Genomic DNA, 13,668 nt, shown 5'->3' on the forward strand with positions numbered 1-13,668 from the left:
ACCCGTTACTTCCTTAATGCCTGGGAGACTTGTGGAAACTGGCTTACTTATTACACTGAAACTAAAGAAGCTACCGGCAAGAATAAAAATTAATCAAAAAATATGGCAACTGTTTGACACACCTGCCTTCAAGGTGCCAATGCTTTGGGAGATTATTTCTGTTGGGCTCAAGTGAAGGCGAAGAGATCACTCATAGCTGTTCCCCAACATGACTGGACAGACTGGCAGCACTGGGGAAAAGAGAAGCTTTGAACTTACGCTGGGGTGGCTGGGTGTCAAAGGGCATCATCATTTTTGGTCTCATTCCCCGCCTTCCGGCCAGTGTAGACATGCTGTCCTCTGATTCGTGCCCTAGACATCAAATATGAGGCTGGTTACAAACATGTGCCCTAGGCCACTGAGCATCCTCAGCGGTACGACATTTCTATGGGGGATTCAGGACTCCCAGACAGCTTAATGGGGACCAGGTGTGTCTGCAGGAAGTGAAATAAAGAGGAAAACGACCATCAGCGCATTACAGGAGTCCCTGCTGAGTCCATGCTTCAGTGTGGGTCTGTGAGGAAGAGCATCCAGACCAAGAACATGCTGACCAGCTCCAACTGAAGGATAGAGAGATGAAACACACAGACACGGGCCAGGATGTCTGAAACGCCCGAATGTCAAGCTGGTAGAGTGTGATGAGAGACCTAAGAGAGCTAGAAGACTGTCTCATCTGGGTGTAGAATCTCACCCCCCTGAACAAACTAGCTATTCTTCATCAGAGGTTGACCTGGTAAGACTCATTTCTTTAAAACTGAACTTTACACCAAGAATCACCAGATTAAGGTGACCCTACAAAATGGAAAATGGTTTAAATGAAAAGAGTCTCCCAACATTTGGGAAAAACCTGCACCTCTATATGAATTCCGCCTTTGATGAATGTTGCTGTCCATGGAATTATCAACTGGTGTGATATCTTGAGAGTTACGAGGAATTGGCGTATCAGTCATGATAGGGTTTGGGTCTGGAGACTTATCGATGGGTTTCAGCTCTAGTCTCTCATGATGGATCCAGAGGTCTGGGGGTTTGACATCTTTGGAGTTCCCTTTGTACTTGTGGGAGCCATTCACTGATTTGCAAGCAGCTCGTTTCCTAGGTACAAAATAAAGAGGCATTTAAAAAGTAACTCTTGAATATTATTGGTAAAAAAGTTTGGAATAATTAAAACTGCCCTTCTGGGAGAAGCTTTGAGCAAAATCAGAAACTACAAACAAACAAGAAAAACAGGCAAGAAGTTTACTTCTGCGAATAGTTTAAGTATGTCTCTGCTTTGTCCACATATATTTAGAGGTATGTACACGGGCATATTTGAATATTGCCTAGAGACTTTGAGTATCAAGAAATTAGAATTTTTAAAACAAATAATCTCTAAAGCAAAAGGTTCCTCCCCACGTTTCCAATCAATAGAGAAAGAATGACATTAACTAAAAATGTAACAATGGGGTAGAGGTAAAGTCTGTGGCTTATAAAGGAGGGAACATTTAGGCAACCCAAACTAGGACGACCAACGGGGTAAAGTTGAGGATGGGGATGACAGTATTGATTTCTCTGTGCCTGAGTGTCTACATTAAGTCACTCACCCACTTAGTGTACCTACTGTATGTCAGGTCCTGTGCTGGACTGCGGTAACCTCAGCACTTCTGGTCAAGTGAGGAAGACAGACACTGAGCTATTTTTTATTTTTACATTTTTTTGTCTTTTGTAGGGCTGAACCCACAGCATATGGAGGTTCCCAGGCTAGGGGTCTAATCAGGGCTGTAGCCGCCAGCCTACGCTAGAGCCATAGCAACGCAGGATCTGAGCTGCGTCTGTGACCTACACCACAGTTCACGGCAATGCCAGATCCTTAACCCACTGAGCGAGGCCAGGCATTGAACCCTCAACCTCATGGTTCCTAGTCGTATTCCTTAACCAGTGAGCCACGAAGGGAACTCCTGAACAATTTTTTAAAATTCTCTGAGCTTAATGAAATGTCAGGTGTTACAGTAACCTCTTAATGGCTGGACATAAGGTGGACAGGGAAAATGTGAAGGAAGAAGAGACATTTGAGCTAACCTAAAAGGGACAGCAAAGAAGTATATTCCAGGCAGTGAAATAAGATTATGTCCAATCCCTGAAGCAGGGAGTCACAGCCAAGCATGTTAGAGGGACTGTAAGAAATCCTGAGTGGTGGGCGCCTATGAAGCTTGGAGAGAATGATAAAAAATGATGCTGGCAAGGCAGGCAGGGATTAAATCATAGAGGGCTTTTAGAGCCAAGCCAAGAGTCTGGTCTTCCCTCTATGAATAAAGAGAAACTCCTAAGTAGTTTTAAGCAGGAGAGCAAGGAGATCAACTTTACATTAAAAATTTACACCAACTGGAGTATGAAAAATGGATTTGAGGGGTAAGGGACAAAACAGGGGAGCAGTTAGGATGCAACTGCAATAATCCCAGCTGTGACCGATGGTGGCTGGGGACAGTGAAAATGGAAGAAAGAGGCAGATTTGGTGGTTCTTAAGGAACCAGAAATGACAAGACTTGGTCAATAAATGGATGTGGGATGGGGTAGGAATAAAAAAACAAGAGGAATAAAGGATGATGCCAAGGTCTCTGTCTTTAAGAAATTTAGTAACACTGGGGAGAAGCAGGGTTGACAGAAAAGATTATAAATTCTGATTTGGACACGCTGAGTGGCTCTGAGACACTAAAGATGAAATATAAAAGAGGTGATTGGGTCTGAGACTGAGGCAAAAGGCCTTGGCTAGAGACAGAAATTCAGTTAGCTAAAATTCAGAAGTAAATGAAGCTACAGGAACAGATGTCACTAGGAGAGAGCACAGAAAGAGAAGAGAGTAACTCCAGGACAAGGCCCTACATACAGGAAGGTCTGTATCTGATGGCTGAGCAGACTGGAGGGCTGTGAAAGAGAACACACAATCATGGAACACGAGGGGCGATAAAGTGTCAGGAAGGAAGCTGATTGTGTTAAATTATTGAGAGATTAAGATGAAGACTGAAAAATTTCCTTGGGTTTTTAGCAGAGGCAAGAGAACTGCCAGAATTCAGCTTAGAAAAGATTAGCATGAGTCAGGAGTGAAAGAATGCCTAAGTACTCAAGAAATTTGTGATGAAGGGAAAGACAGGGATTGTAAGTGGTTGGTGGTAATAATTAGAATTATTTGTTGAGATGGAAGAAGCAGACTTAAATGCTGAAGGGACAGAGCCAACAGAGTGAGAGGTTAGCTGTGCTGCAGAGAGGGACAACCATACAGGGTCTTAGAAAGAGGAGACCCTGGGATCCAGGAGGTAAGTGGAGAACTGGTCTCAGACAGGAGGAAGTGGGGGAAATGATTATTCCTGACAAGGAAAGGATTTCGGATTTGCTGGTGGTACACTGAGGTAGTTCTCATCAGTGGAGAATGAAGAAGCTATAGAGAGAGGCATGTGCTGAGAAACTATGAGGGGCTAGACTCTAAATGTTCTGTCAGCCTTGAGGCTGGAAGAGTCTGTAACAGCTACAACTGAACTGGGAGGTGCTTCAGGTATTAAAGAGGAAAAATAAGAAAAGCTCACACATTTTCCAATGGTCAATGGAACACGTGGAAAGCAGGTTACTGGGGGAGGGGAAAGCTCTATGAAGACTTGACACAATTCTTTTAAACAAAGGGACTCATTACAGGACCTGCAAATTCAAATACAGAGTACAGAGCCTATTACAACCTCAGTTTTCTACCTGTCAATGTGAAGACTAAGTACTTTTTAATTTACTTTGAATTTTAAATCCCCCAAAGCACCAAGGACTTCTGCCAATTTTTTTTCAGATTTTTCAAATAAAGATGTCAAGATTTCTAAAACTAAATGTAAAATCAAGTTCATAAAGATAAACAGGAAATGCTAAAAAAGAAGACTATAGAAAGGTTCTAGTGTAGAAAAAAATGTAATCTTTGAGGTTTTAAAGAGAGTGTTTTTTATAACCAAAGGTAGATAGTAGGGAAAGCTGTATGAGGCAGCAATCAAGAGGCTTATAAAAGGAGTCCCTATTTTCTCGGTAAAGTGATGCAATATAAGCTATAGAGAGCTATTTTATTTGGGCCACAGAAAGATTAAAAACATCAGATAACCTATAAAACATGACATAAAGCCATTACTACCAGCAGTCAGATGGTAGCTTGTACTTGTCCTCTGTATTGAAAAAAAAAAACATTTATTGTTATTAAATACATGCATCCTTGCCTTGGGCAGACCAGGTCTGACAATAATCGCATAGGCATGAATTTCTCCTTCTTTATGGAGCAATACCTCCATCTTATGACCTTTCAGGATACTGCAACTAAAGTTTTTTATTATCCATCTTGTGTTTTTGCTATTAGGGGTAATTCAAGAATCTCCTTTTTTATGGCATCTGTCTTGCTGGCCGGAGATATGAGTAGAATGTGACCTAGGGCCAAGGATTCTCTCAGGTTCAGGAGTATAGCAGGCCCTTATCAAGCACCACATAATGGAATCACCTTTCTATCTGCTCTAGACAATTAGCCACAAACCTCAAAATCCCAGAGGAGCTCAGGGCTAGCAGTCATCTGGCCTCTCTGCTAATAAGACGTGCTGATTATAAGTAATCCTTTCTTGTTCATTTAATCAATATATCTCCCTACCACATCCCTCCCCGACCACCGCTATGGTCCCAACTTCTACACTTGGTAGCACTTACCTAAAAATGCTCTTAAACTTAGATTTATAATTAGAGACCTAGAGTCTCCTTCCAACTCAGCTGGTACTTGTGACACAACCTCTTGTGCATCTGGCTCACTGGCTGCACAGAGACAGAGGGTCCTCCAAAGGGGCTCCAGCAAGGCTGCACACTGTCCACTTTCCTCTCCAGATCCATTCTCCACTTGGCTTTGAGACTTGAGAGGCTGAGTTAAAGGAACTATACTACTTGACACTCTGCCCCTGGCTTCCAGGTGGGTTTGGCCAGTAGAAGGCACAGGCAAGAGACTGGAGGATAGAAGGCAATTTTTTTCTTGCCCCTTCCTGCTGGGCTAGAGGCTGGCAGTGGTTACCTACCTACTACAACACCTGTGGGAAGTCCTCTCCTGCTGCTTCAGATCTCTGAAAACAGATCTCTCCTCTTCCCCTTTTAAGGGTGACCGCCTACCACTGCTGCTGTCCCTCGAACACTGCTGCCTAAGGCTAACCCCACCTAGGACACTGTAAATGGTCCCTTCATTAAAGCTTCCTTCATCCCTGAGTGTGCCACCTGTTCCCTGCCTGGACCCCAAATGACACTAATAAGAGGAACCAATGTGCATTTCCTTTAAAAATATTTACGACATCGCTTTTCATGTATTTTATGTTTTAATTCTGTGTACAACTCCATATACAGAAGTCATATAGAAGCAAAAGAATACATACGAAAAATGTATGGGCTACACGTGGGGTTCCTTACTTTTTCTGGTGAGAGGTGGTACGCCTGGTGCAGAAGATGGCGATGATCACGACCACCACGATGGTGATGACGCCAACGGAAACGATGATGACCAGCAGCATGTTACTGTCCAGAGAAGAGGTGGGGCTTCCGTGAGGGCTGTTACTGCCTGCAAGGGAAAAACGGTACACCTGTTAGGGAATTCTAGCACACAATTAGGCTACAGAACCTTCATGTGAGTAGAGATACTTCTGTGAGCTTCCTAAGAACAGCCACCACTGTGCCTTGTATACAAGTGTCTCACAAACATGGCCATCTCCTCTAGATTATGAAATTCAGAGGGCTGAGTTTCCGCCCTATGCATAACTGCCTTGCACAAAGCTGGTGTTCAATAAAAGCTTCTCAGATCACACTGAACATTATGCTTGGACAAACAAGGGGTTTGTCCCCTGGTATCTTATATTATGCATAAATTCATCTTACAAAGCACCATTTGTACATCACTTACTTTTCTGACTTTCCAAACTATTTAAAAAATGTACATTCATAGAAAACAAAAGTTTCTTCAACGTATAGATGTCTGTGATCACAAAAAAATTACCTGAAAAACAATGTCTCTGTTTTTATAGATACAAAGTAGAGTTGATTTTCTTACTCAGTTTCAGGAAAAAGTAGGTTCGGACATATTCATAACCTTGGCAAATATTTACTGAGTTGTTACTATGTGCGGCATTGTTCTAGGTATTAAGGATGCAACGGTGAACAACAAAGATGTGAATGTTGGGGTAGGAGTGCTGGGGAAGGAGTAGAGGCAGACAGTACAACAAACAAATAAGAAATTATTAGTTTGTAACAAGTGCTATGAAAAAATAAAATGAAGGGATATGATACAGAGTGAGTGGGTGGCTATTTCAGATCGAGCGGCTGGGAAACATTTCTCTGAGGAGATGGCATCTGGGCAGAGATCTGGATGACAAGAAAGATCCCACCCTATAAAGACCTGGAGGAAGAACATTCCAGAGAGAGGGAACGGCCAGTGGAAGGAGCCTAAGGCAGGAATGAGCCTGGCATGTTCAACGAAGAGACAGGGCAGCCAGTGTTGCTGAAGCAAAAACAGACGTGTCAAGTTAGAGGGAGGTGAACAGAAAAAGATGGAGATGAGGCTGGAGAGCTGTGCAGAGGCCAGGCCCATGAGGACTGTGAGGAAAAAGATTTTCTTCTTTTCCCATTACTGTTCCCTCATTGCTTATGGATGAGAATCAGCTTTTGATCAAGTCCTTTTGTCATCTTCCTTTTATTCTAAGCCTGGATCTTACATTTTCTGAAACACAGTTCTTTGCTTTCTATCTCATTATAAAAGTTATGCATGTTCATATTATAAAATATGGGGAATCAGAGTTCCCGCCATGGCTCAGCAGAAATGAATCCAACTAGTATCCTGAGGATGTAGGTTCGAGCCCTGGGTTAAGGATCCAGTGTTACCATAAGTGGTGTAAGTTGTAGACACGGCTCGGATCCTGAGTTGTTGTGGCTGTGGTGTGGGCTGGCAGCTGCAGCTCTGATTCGACCCTTAGCCTGGGAACTTCCATATGCCATGAGTGTGGCCCTATTTATAGCGAGGGAAAAAAAAAAAAAAAAAAAAGGAAATCCCACTACACAGATGTAACTACCATGGACTGGTCTGACATCTTTTCTTCTAGGTACTCTCTCTTACTGCACTAACAAAGCTGTATAATAACGGAATGAGCTGCTTTGCCAAGTAATGAGTGTTTAGTCTCTAGAGGTACTTGGGAAGAACCATCCTACCAGTCTGGGATGTTGTGGAAAAAATTCCTGCCATGAAGTTATGGCCTGGGAATCTGTGTTTTCAGAAAAGCTCCTAAAGTGATTCTCAGATACAACCTGATTTATGAACTTATGATTTAATCCAAACTATGCTTATTATGGGAATCCCTCCCATAACCCTGGATTAGCTGACCTTCCACTTTTGAGTTTATGATTCTGTAGACTACATCTAAGCACAATGCTAAATCTGGGCTAATTTTGAGAGCTTAACAGCTTATTCTTCTACTTTTGGTTCAATCATTTTCATCCTTCATTTCTGAGGAAAAGATCAGCAGATAGACAACTTAAACTGTACATACTGACCTTCAATAAAATTAACATTTTTATATTTGGGAAAGACTATGGAACTAGGGGCCAACAATTACACCATATTAGGGCTTCACATGAAACTTTTATTAACCAAAGTGCTGAGCTACTGGGTGAGGCAGGCATTGCAAATCAGAGGCGAGGGAGCTGGGATGTGGGAAGCAAGCAGAGGTGATGATGGTAGTTCTTTCCTGCATGCTACAGAGATGAATTTTCATTTAACTGAAGTTGAACATTTCTAGAAATTACTTTTGTGGACATTTTGCCATCCTGGATTCCCACATCTGGAATAGAACCCCATGCCTTTTAGGCTGCAGTTGATAGAGGAAAAGGCACAATTGAAAGTTAGAAGACCTGAGCTTGGGTTCTAGGGACTTCCATAATAAGGGGGTGGATCCAGGCACACTGCTTCTCCACTGGGTGTCTTAATGTATAAAATGGGAATAATGATACTTGTTCTCCCTGCCTTACACTGTTACCAGGATCAAATGTGTAAAAAGTAATTTACAAATGGTGACATTCTATAGAGAAGTCATCCCTTTAATTATGAGAAAGCACCAGCTCTTAGGATGGCTAGGAGAGTGGTAATAATTTTTTAGAATTCCCAAACTAAAAACACAGCACTAAGTAGTGTCGGGAGAAATTAATGATGCCAAAGCATTTCTTTGGCTTGTTCTAGAAGACAGATAATCCCACTAGAGGGTTTATTTTTGAAAGCAAGATTCTAATTATTTTCTAGAGGCAGTGGGCAAAAGCAAGGCTTATTTCTTCAGAATTATTTTAAGTTGGATTTGTGGGGAAACAATTTTATTTGTGGATCCTATAATGAATGCATTTATAGTAATTCAGCAAACATTGGCCAGAACATGCCTAAAGCCAACACTAGTAAATAAAAGGAAATAGGTAACATGCTACAAACCACCACACATAAGCTACAAGAGACATTTCAAGATTTCAAGCAAAACTGCATCATGCCCACAGGAGACCAAAAAAGCCACAGGAAGGGCTTTACCGCTCATTGGAGGTTTGTATTCAGATCCTAAGTCTGGCAGCCGGCTTCCTTTTCCTGCAGACCCCGAGGCTGAAGGAGGAGAAATCATGTCAATAATGACTCACTCCACTGGTGTGACAAGTTCATTTCATAGCTAATGAGTGTTTTCTACACACAAAAACATTTCAGTTTATTCTGTCCATGAGAAAAAAGTAGCACATAAACAACGGGAAAATTTAGTCTATTTGGGCAAAGCAAACTAAGGTACAGCTGACTATGCAATGAGGCATCTGAAAGGCTGACACCCTCATTCCATGGCTATATCTACGGTGTAACTAGGCTGCCCCTTGCTGTTAAGGTAGGAACATACCCACTTCTCTAGCCCAAGAAACAGCTGCTGAACTACTGCTCAGAGCACCTATGGTAAAAGTAGCTTCTCTTGGAAAAGGAACTAAGGGGACCAGTTAGGTTAACTTCTGCATTAAAGAAACGACTCAAAGGATCGGCTATGTTGATGTGGCCTAGCAGGTGTCAGTAGTGTTTGCATTCTTGTCTCAAATTACAAAGCTGCCTTTCCAAATATAAGGTTACCCTGAGCAGGCACAGGAAGGCAAGTGGAGGTTCAAACTGGGTGCTCAGTCCCTGCTCAGCCAACCTAAATGGCCAAAGATGAGAAAACCAAGGTTTTCTGTCAAGTGCTCACAGAGAATACTGTCTCCTAATCCATTATCATGGAACATAACGAGTGAGGCTGCAGACCTTGGGCTGGGACCACCTCACAAGCAGACCTCAGAAAATACAAATAATCAGTTTTTTAGAAGTTTATATTGGTCTTGAACTCCATTCTTCACATTTATAGTTAAAGCTGTTTGATAAAGCAAACACAAGAAGTCCTTTTCCAATAAAGTAAAGGAATCCCCCAATGCAAAGTCTGGGGACTGAAGGCAGTCTCATGCTTCTCTTTACGAGGCTTCAAGGACTGCAAAGTAAAGCTACTCCTCACAATTAGCAAAGCACAGCGATAAACAGACTGCCTGCCCTTGAACAATGCACTATTTGACTTTGGGCAAGTTATTTTGCTATTATTTTGGGGTCTCAGTTTCCTCACTGTAAAACAGTGATAATAATGGTACCTATTTCACAAAACAGTTGTGAGGATTAAACGGAAAATGAATCCTATAAAACATTTTAAATACTGCCTGACACACAGCAAATGTTCAATAAATATTAACTACCAAATAAATCTTTAGAGAAGAATATAATTTTACCCTTTACAGAGAGAGCATGAAGCTTCAAAAAACACTTAAAAAATGAGAGTTACTTCTACAAATAAAGCTTGACTGGAAATGCATATACTAGATGCATCACTGTAAAATATTAGCACTAATACTACATACTTTATAAATTATCAGACTTAGAGGAAATTAAAATCTGAAGGTTTTGTATACAGTTCATTTAACAGAATAAATTTAGAAATGAAAACAGTTTATCTTCTGAGTTTCCAGAAGCTCAAAATCCCCAAAGGTAACAGAAGTTCTTGAGTATCCAAAAGGGCATATTCTAGAATTTAACTCAAGTATGTCCATTGTCCATACGTATTACTCTATCCCCTGACTTCTGCTGCTGTCACTCCTCCCAAATGCCACACACCATATGTCAAGATTCCAGCTGTTCTTTTCACCACGATAAGCTGGGGGAGATGACGTGGCCCTTGAAGGCTCTTCATATTTAAGTGTACTAATTTGCCAGGGAGCCCACATTTAAACCAAACTATCCAGAGTAACATATTGTGTAAATAACTGCCAATGAACACACTTTGCCAATAAACTGGTTTAATTTCTGTATTTCTTTACATTTTTCTTTTAGATTTAACCCATGAACAAGAAATTCCAAGGTTTAGCCAAACACCAAAAATAAATACAGGCCAAGAATTTTAAATACCAGAAGTGTGGTGTAGCTAAAAATTGCACCCTGGCTTATGGAGTGAAGGGAGGGAAGAACAATGAGCTCATTTATATTCTGTGCATATTCAGTACCATTATTTTTCTATTTTCATGGTTAAGTCAAAGGTTAGGGTGCCTTACACACTTATGCACACACACATGCACACACACACACGCATGTCTGCAGCTTCTCCAACAAACAACAGAAGGCTCATTGTATGCAAACATATTTCCAAAGCCCTGAAACTTGAAACCCCAAATTCTGAATCTTCCTTGCCATTAACCAACATCCAAAGACTCTGTATTTCTAATAACTACTCCTTAAGAATAAAAGCAATCATCGAATTTACTTTTATTGATCTTAGTATAGAAAACAGATACCAACTTTAGTTGACTTCCTAAAGATGGAAAATCAAAGTACAGTTACCTTTCCACCACTGCAATTATAATGAAAAGATCACACTGACAGATAATTTCAAGAATGGTTACCCTAAGGCCCATGCTTCCTAAATTTCCATTGTAAATTATTTCTATCCTCTTTTAAAATAATCAGATACATTTAAGGGAAGAAATGGAAAAAGAGCTCTGAATTTAGCTTATAACAGAATAGTGAGCACTAATTTTGTCTTTGGTAGGGTACATTTGTACACTGATTGTAGAGGGAGGAAAATAGGGTATTTGGTGCATCTGATCAAACTTTTCACTTAGAAATACTAATAAAATCCTAGATGCTACAAATACAACAAACTGGTATGTTTGTTCTTATCATGGTCTGAATGCCTGTGTTATAGATTTTGAGTATCTTAGCATAAAGGATAGTGTGACCCACACTTAAGGCCAATCTTCTACAATTGCAAAACTTAGTTTATCTTAGTTTTTTTTTTCCTGCCAGTCTATTTAGCACCCTAAGTAGATTCCCCAGCTTTTCAGATACCCCAAGTGCCACAAACATGGACTCAACTCTACTTTGGCCAATAAATATGTGATTTTTAACACATGGTACTGATTTTCAGGAAAAACAAAAACAAAAACAACAAAAAGCTAATAACAGGTCACAAAGAGAGGAAAGGAAAGAGAGGCCATCTACTCATTTACCTTGATCATTAGCCATTTTATCAGAGGAGTCCGCTAAAGGGCCAAGCACAGGGGAAGAAAAAACAAGAGCAAGGATCACAAGCTTTGAAGATGGGACAGGCAGATTTTTTTAAAGGAAAAAAAAATAAGTAAAACACCACAAACTTCCAAACATGTTGAGTCTTATTTTTAGTACTAACAGAAAAGAAATCCATATATGGTTTCCATGTTTCCACAGACTCCGTCCCCAACTTATTTTTATTTCTAAGCATACTTGGTTCAATATTTTATCTTCACTTTCTTATCTAGAGTTTTCTTTAAAGGGCCCTTTTTAGTCTCTTTCTCTCTACAAAGGTCTATGAATAAGCCTTTCAGGATAAGAGCCTACATGTGTTGAAAGACAATCAGCCATCAGAACAATATGCTATTACTACTCTATATGGGAACCAAGAGAATCACACTGATTTGACTGGTAAAAACTTCTAGATCACTGCAACTCACATGTCTCAAACAGCCTGGAGTCAAAGTTCCCTTACAAATGATACAGTTAGGTTAGTAACCTGGACAGCACTGATCTGGTGGTCAGTGGGTGGGGTCATGTTGAGATAAATGCTCACACTGTGGCTCCTAAGCACACCATCAGGATTTCTTGTATTATCCAGAGTCTCTACATGCTAAAGTGATATGCGCACACATAGCCCCACTCAAGAGACACACAAGGAAACACCTGGTTTTGGGGGGGACTTTACCTTTGGGTGTTCTGAACTGGACAGCTTCAGACATGGGCCCCATGCCCTTTGAGTTCCGGGCTTGGATTTTGAAGTAGTATGGTGTGTCAAGTGTTAATTCTTGTATCTGGTGAGTCAGCCTGTTTCCCACAACAGGCTCAATAACCCAGTCGTGTATCTCCGCATTCACATCTGTACTGTAATATATGATGTAACCTATCCAAAGGAATTCATAGGAAAAAAACTTATTCCTACTTTTCCTTTTGCAATCAGTAGGTCAATAAAGATTTATGTTACAGCATACACAAGTAGAGAACCACTTACAGATTCAATGAGCAATGGTAAAATGCATTCAAAATGCTACATTAAATATAATATAGAGAAAACCGCAATTTCAACAGTGCTGGACTGTAAGTTATCATCTATATTGGCAGTTGAAGTAATAAAAGTAGTTAAGGTTCAAATATAGGGTTAAGTACTCTCATAAGCTAAGAAATAACATAAGGGAAATAATCTAATCGTTCCAATATCCTATACTTCTGGGGTCTACAATTAAGGTAACAGAGCTTTGACAACCAGGAGTGACCTGAAAATGCTATTTTAACTTTTACAGTGTGATTTCCCAGGAGAAAAACTCCTAGGAGATGGGCAGCCACCTTTGCTAAAGCTCTCCCAGACTTGGGGTGGGTGAAGTCACAGTGAAACGTCACCTGATATGTCCACCAGAGGGCACTCAATCTCCGTGGCTGAAGCAGGAAGAACCACAACCACAAGCCTACCTGACCTACGCAGTGCAAAAATGAACTGCATTAATACTGGTTTTTAGAAACAAAACAAAATGTAATCCGTGCTAAGTCATGCTTGATTTCTTCACGTAAGAGGCAAAGAAAAAAAAAACAGACATAAAGACCAGGGATTTATGGAAAGGGATTCTTACTGAAAGCCAAGGCAGGACAATGCTGTGAAATAACTTGTTTCCTCAGGCTGCCTTATTCATATACAGGAACTTTGGAAGGTGAACTCCTGCTCCTCAGCATACACCTACCTGGAGCAGAGGCAGGTTTTCCTCCCTGATGTGCTGAGGAAGGCACAGTACCCTCTACTCTGGAAGTCCAAGGAAAAATTCAAGGTCCCTTCAAAGGCCTAGGCCAACTCTAGTTTTAAGAGCACAGGAAGTTGAAGTAGCAGGTCTGGGTGAAAAAAGACACTAAAAGCCCTAATGGGTTTTTTTGGGGTGGGTGGGTAGGGCCTTCAGGGTAAAAAAGCTGAATTTATATTTATTGGGTATTACCCTGTAGAATTAGGCAAGGCCTTTAATTCCAAAACTGGTCATCTA

The 13,668-nt window shown here is 40.9% G+C and overlaps 1 protein-coding gene across 8 annotated transcripts in view; it reads right to left on the reverse strand.

Annotated features, from left to right (window-relative positions):
* The window catches only part of NEO1 (neogenin 1), a 233,154-nt gene that overhangs the window by 12,135 nt on the left and 207,351 nt on the right, over positions 1-13,668 (reverse strand). For 5 of the 8 annotated variants that reach the window (XM_047794498.1, XM_047794501.1, XM_047794502.1 and 2 more), the window contains exons 20-25: positions 12,354-12,548; positions 11,626-11,658; positions 8,609-8,677; positions 5,467-5,614; positions 893-1,131; positions 259-351 (exon numbers count right to left, since the gene is read on the reverse strand). In XM_047794498.1, coding sequence (XP_047650454.1) covers positions 259-351; positions 893-1,131; positions 5,467-5,614; positions 8,609-8,677; positions 11,626-11,658; positions 12,354-12,548 — 777 coding nt within the window. The remainder of the gene's footprint in view (positions 1-258; positions 352-892; positions 1,132-5,466; positions 5,615-8,608; positions 8,678-11,625; positions 11,659-12,353; positions 12,549-13,668) is intronic. The other 3 variants (XM_047794496.1, XM_047794500.1, XM_047794499.1) reach the window with 1 other exon arrangement.

The sequence above is a fragment of the Phacochoerus africanus genome, chromosome 9 (genome assembly GCF_016906955.1).
Source record: "Phacochoerus africanus isolate WHEZ1 chromosome 9, ROS_Pafr_v1, whole genome shotgun sequence".
Lineage (NCBI taxonomy): Eukaryota > Metazoa > Chordata > Mammalia > Artiodactyla > Suidae > Phacochoerus > Phacochoerus africanus.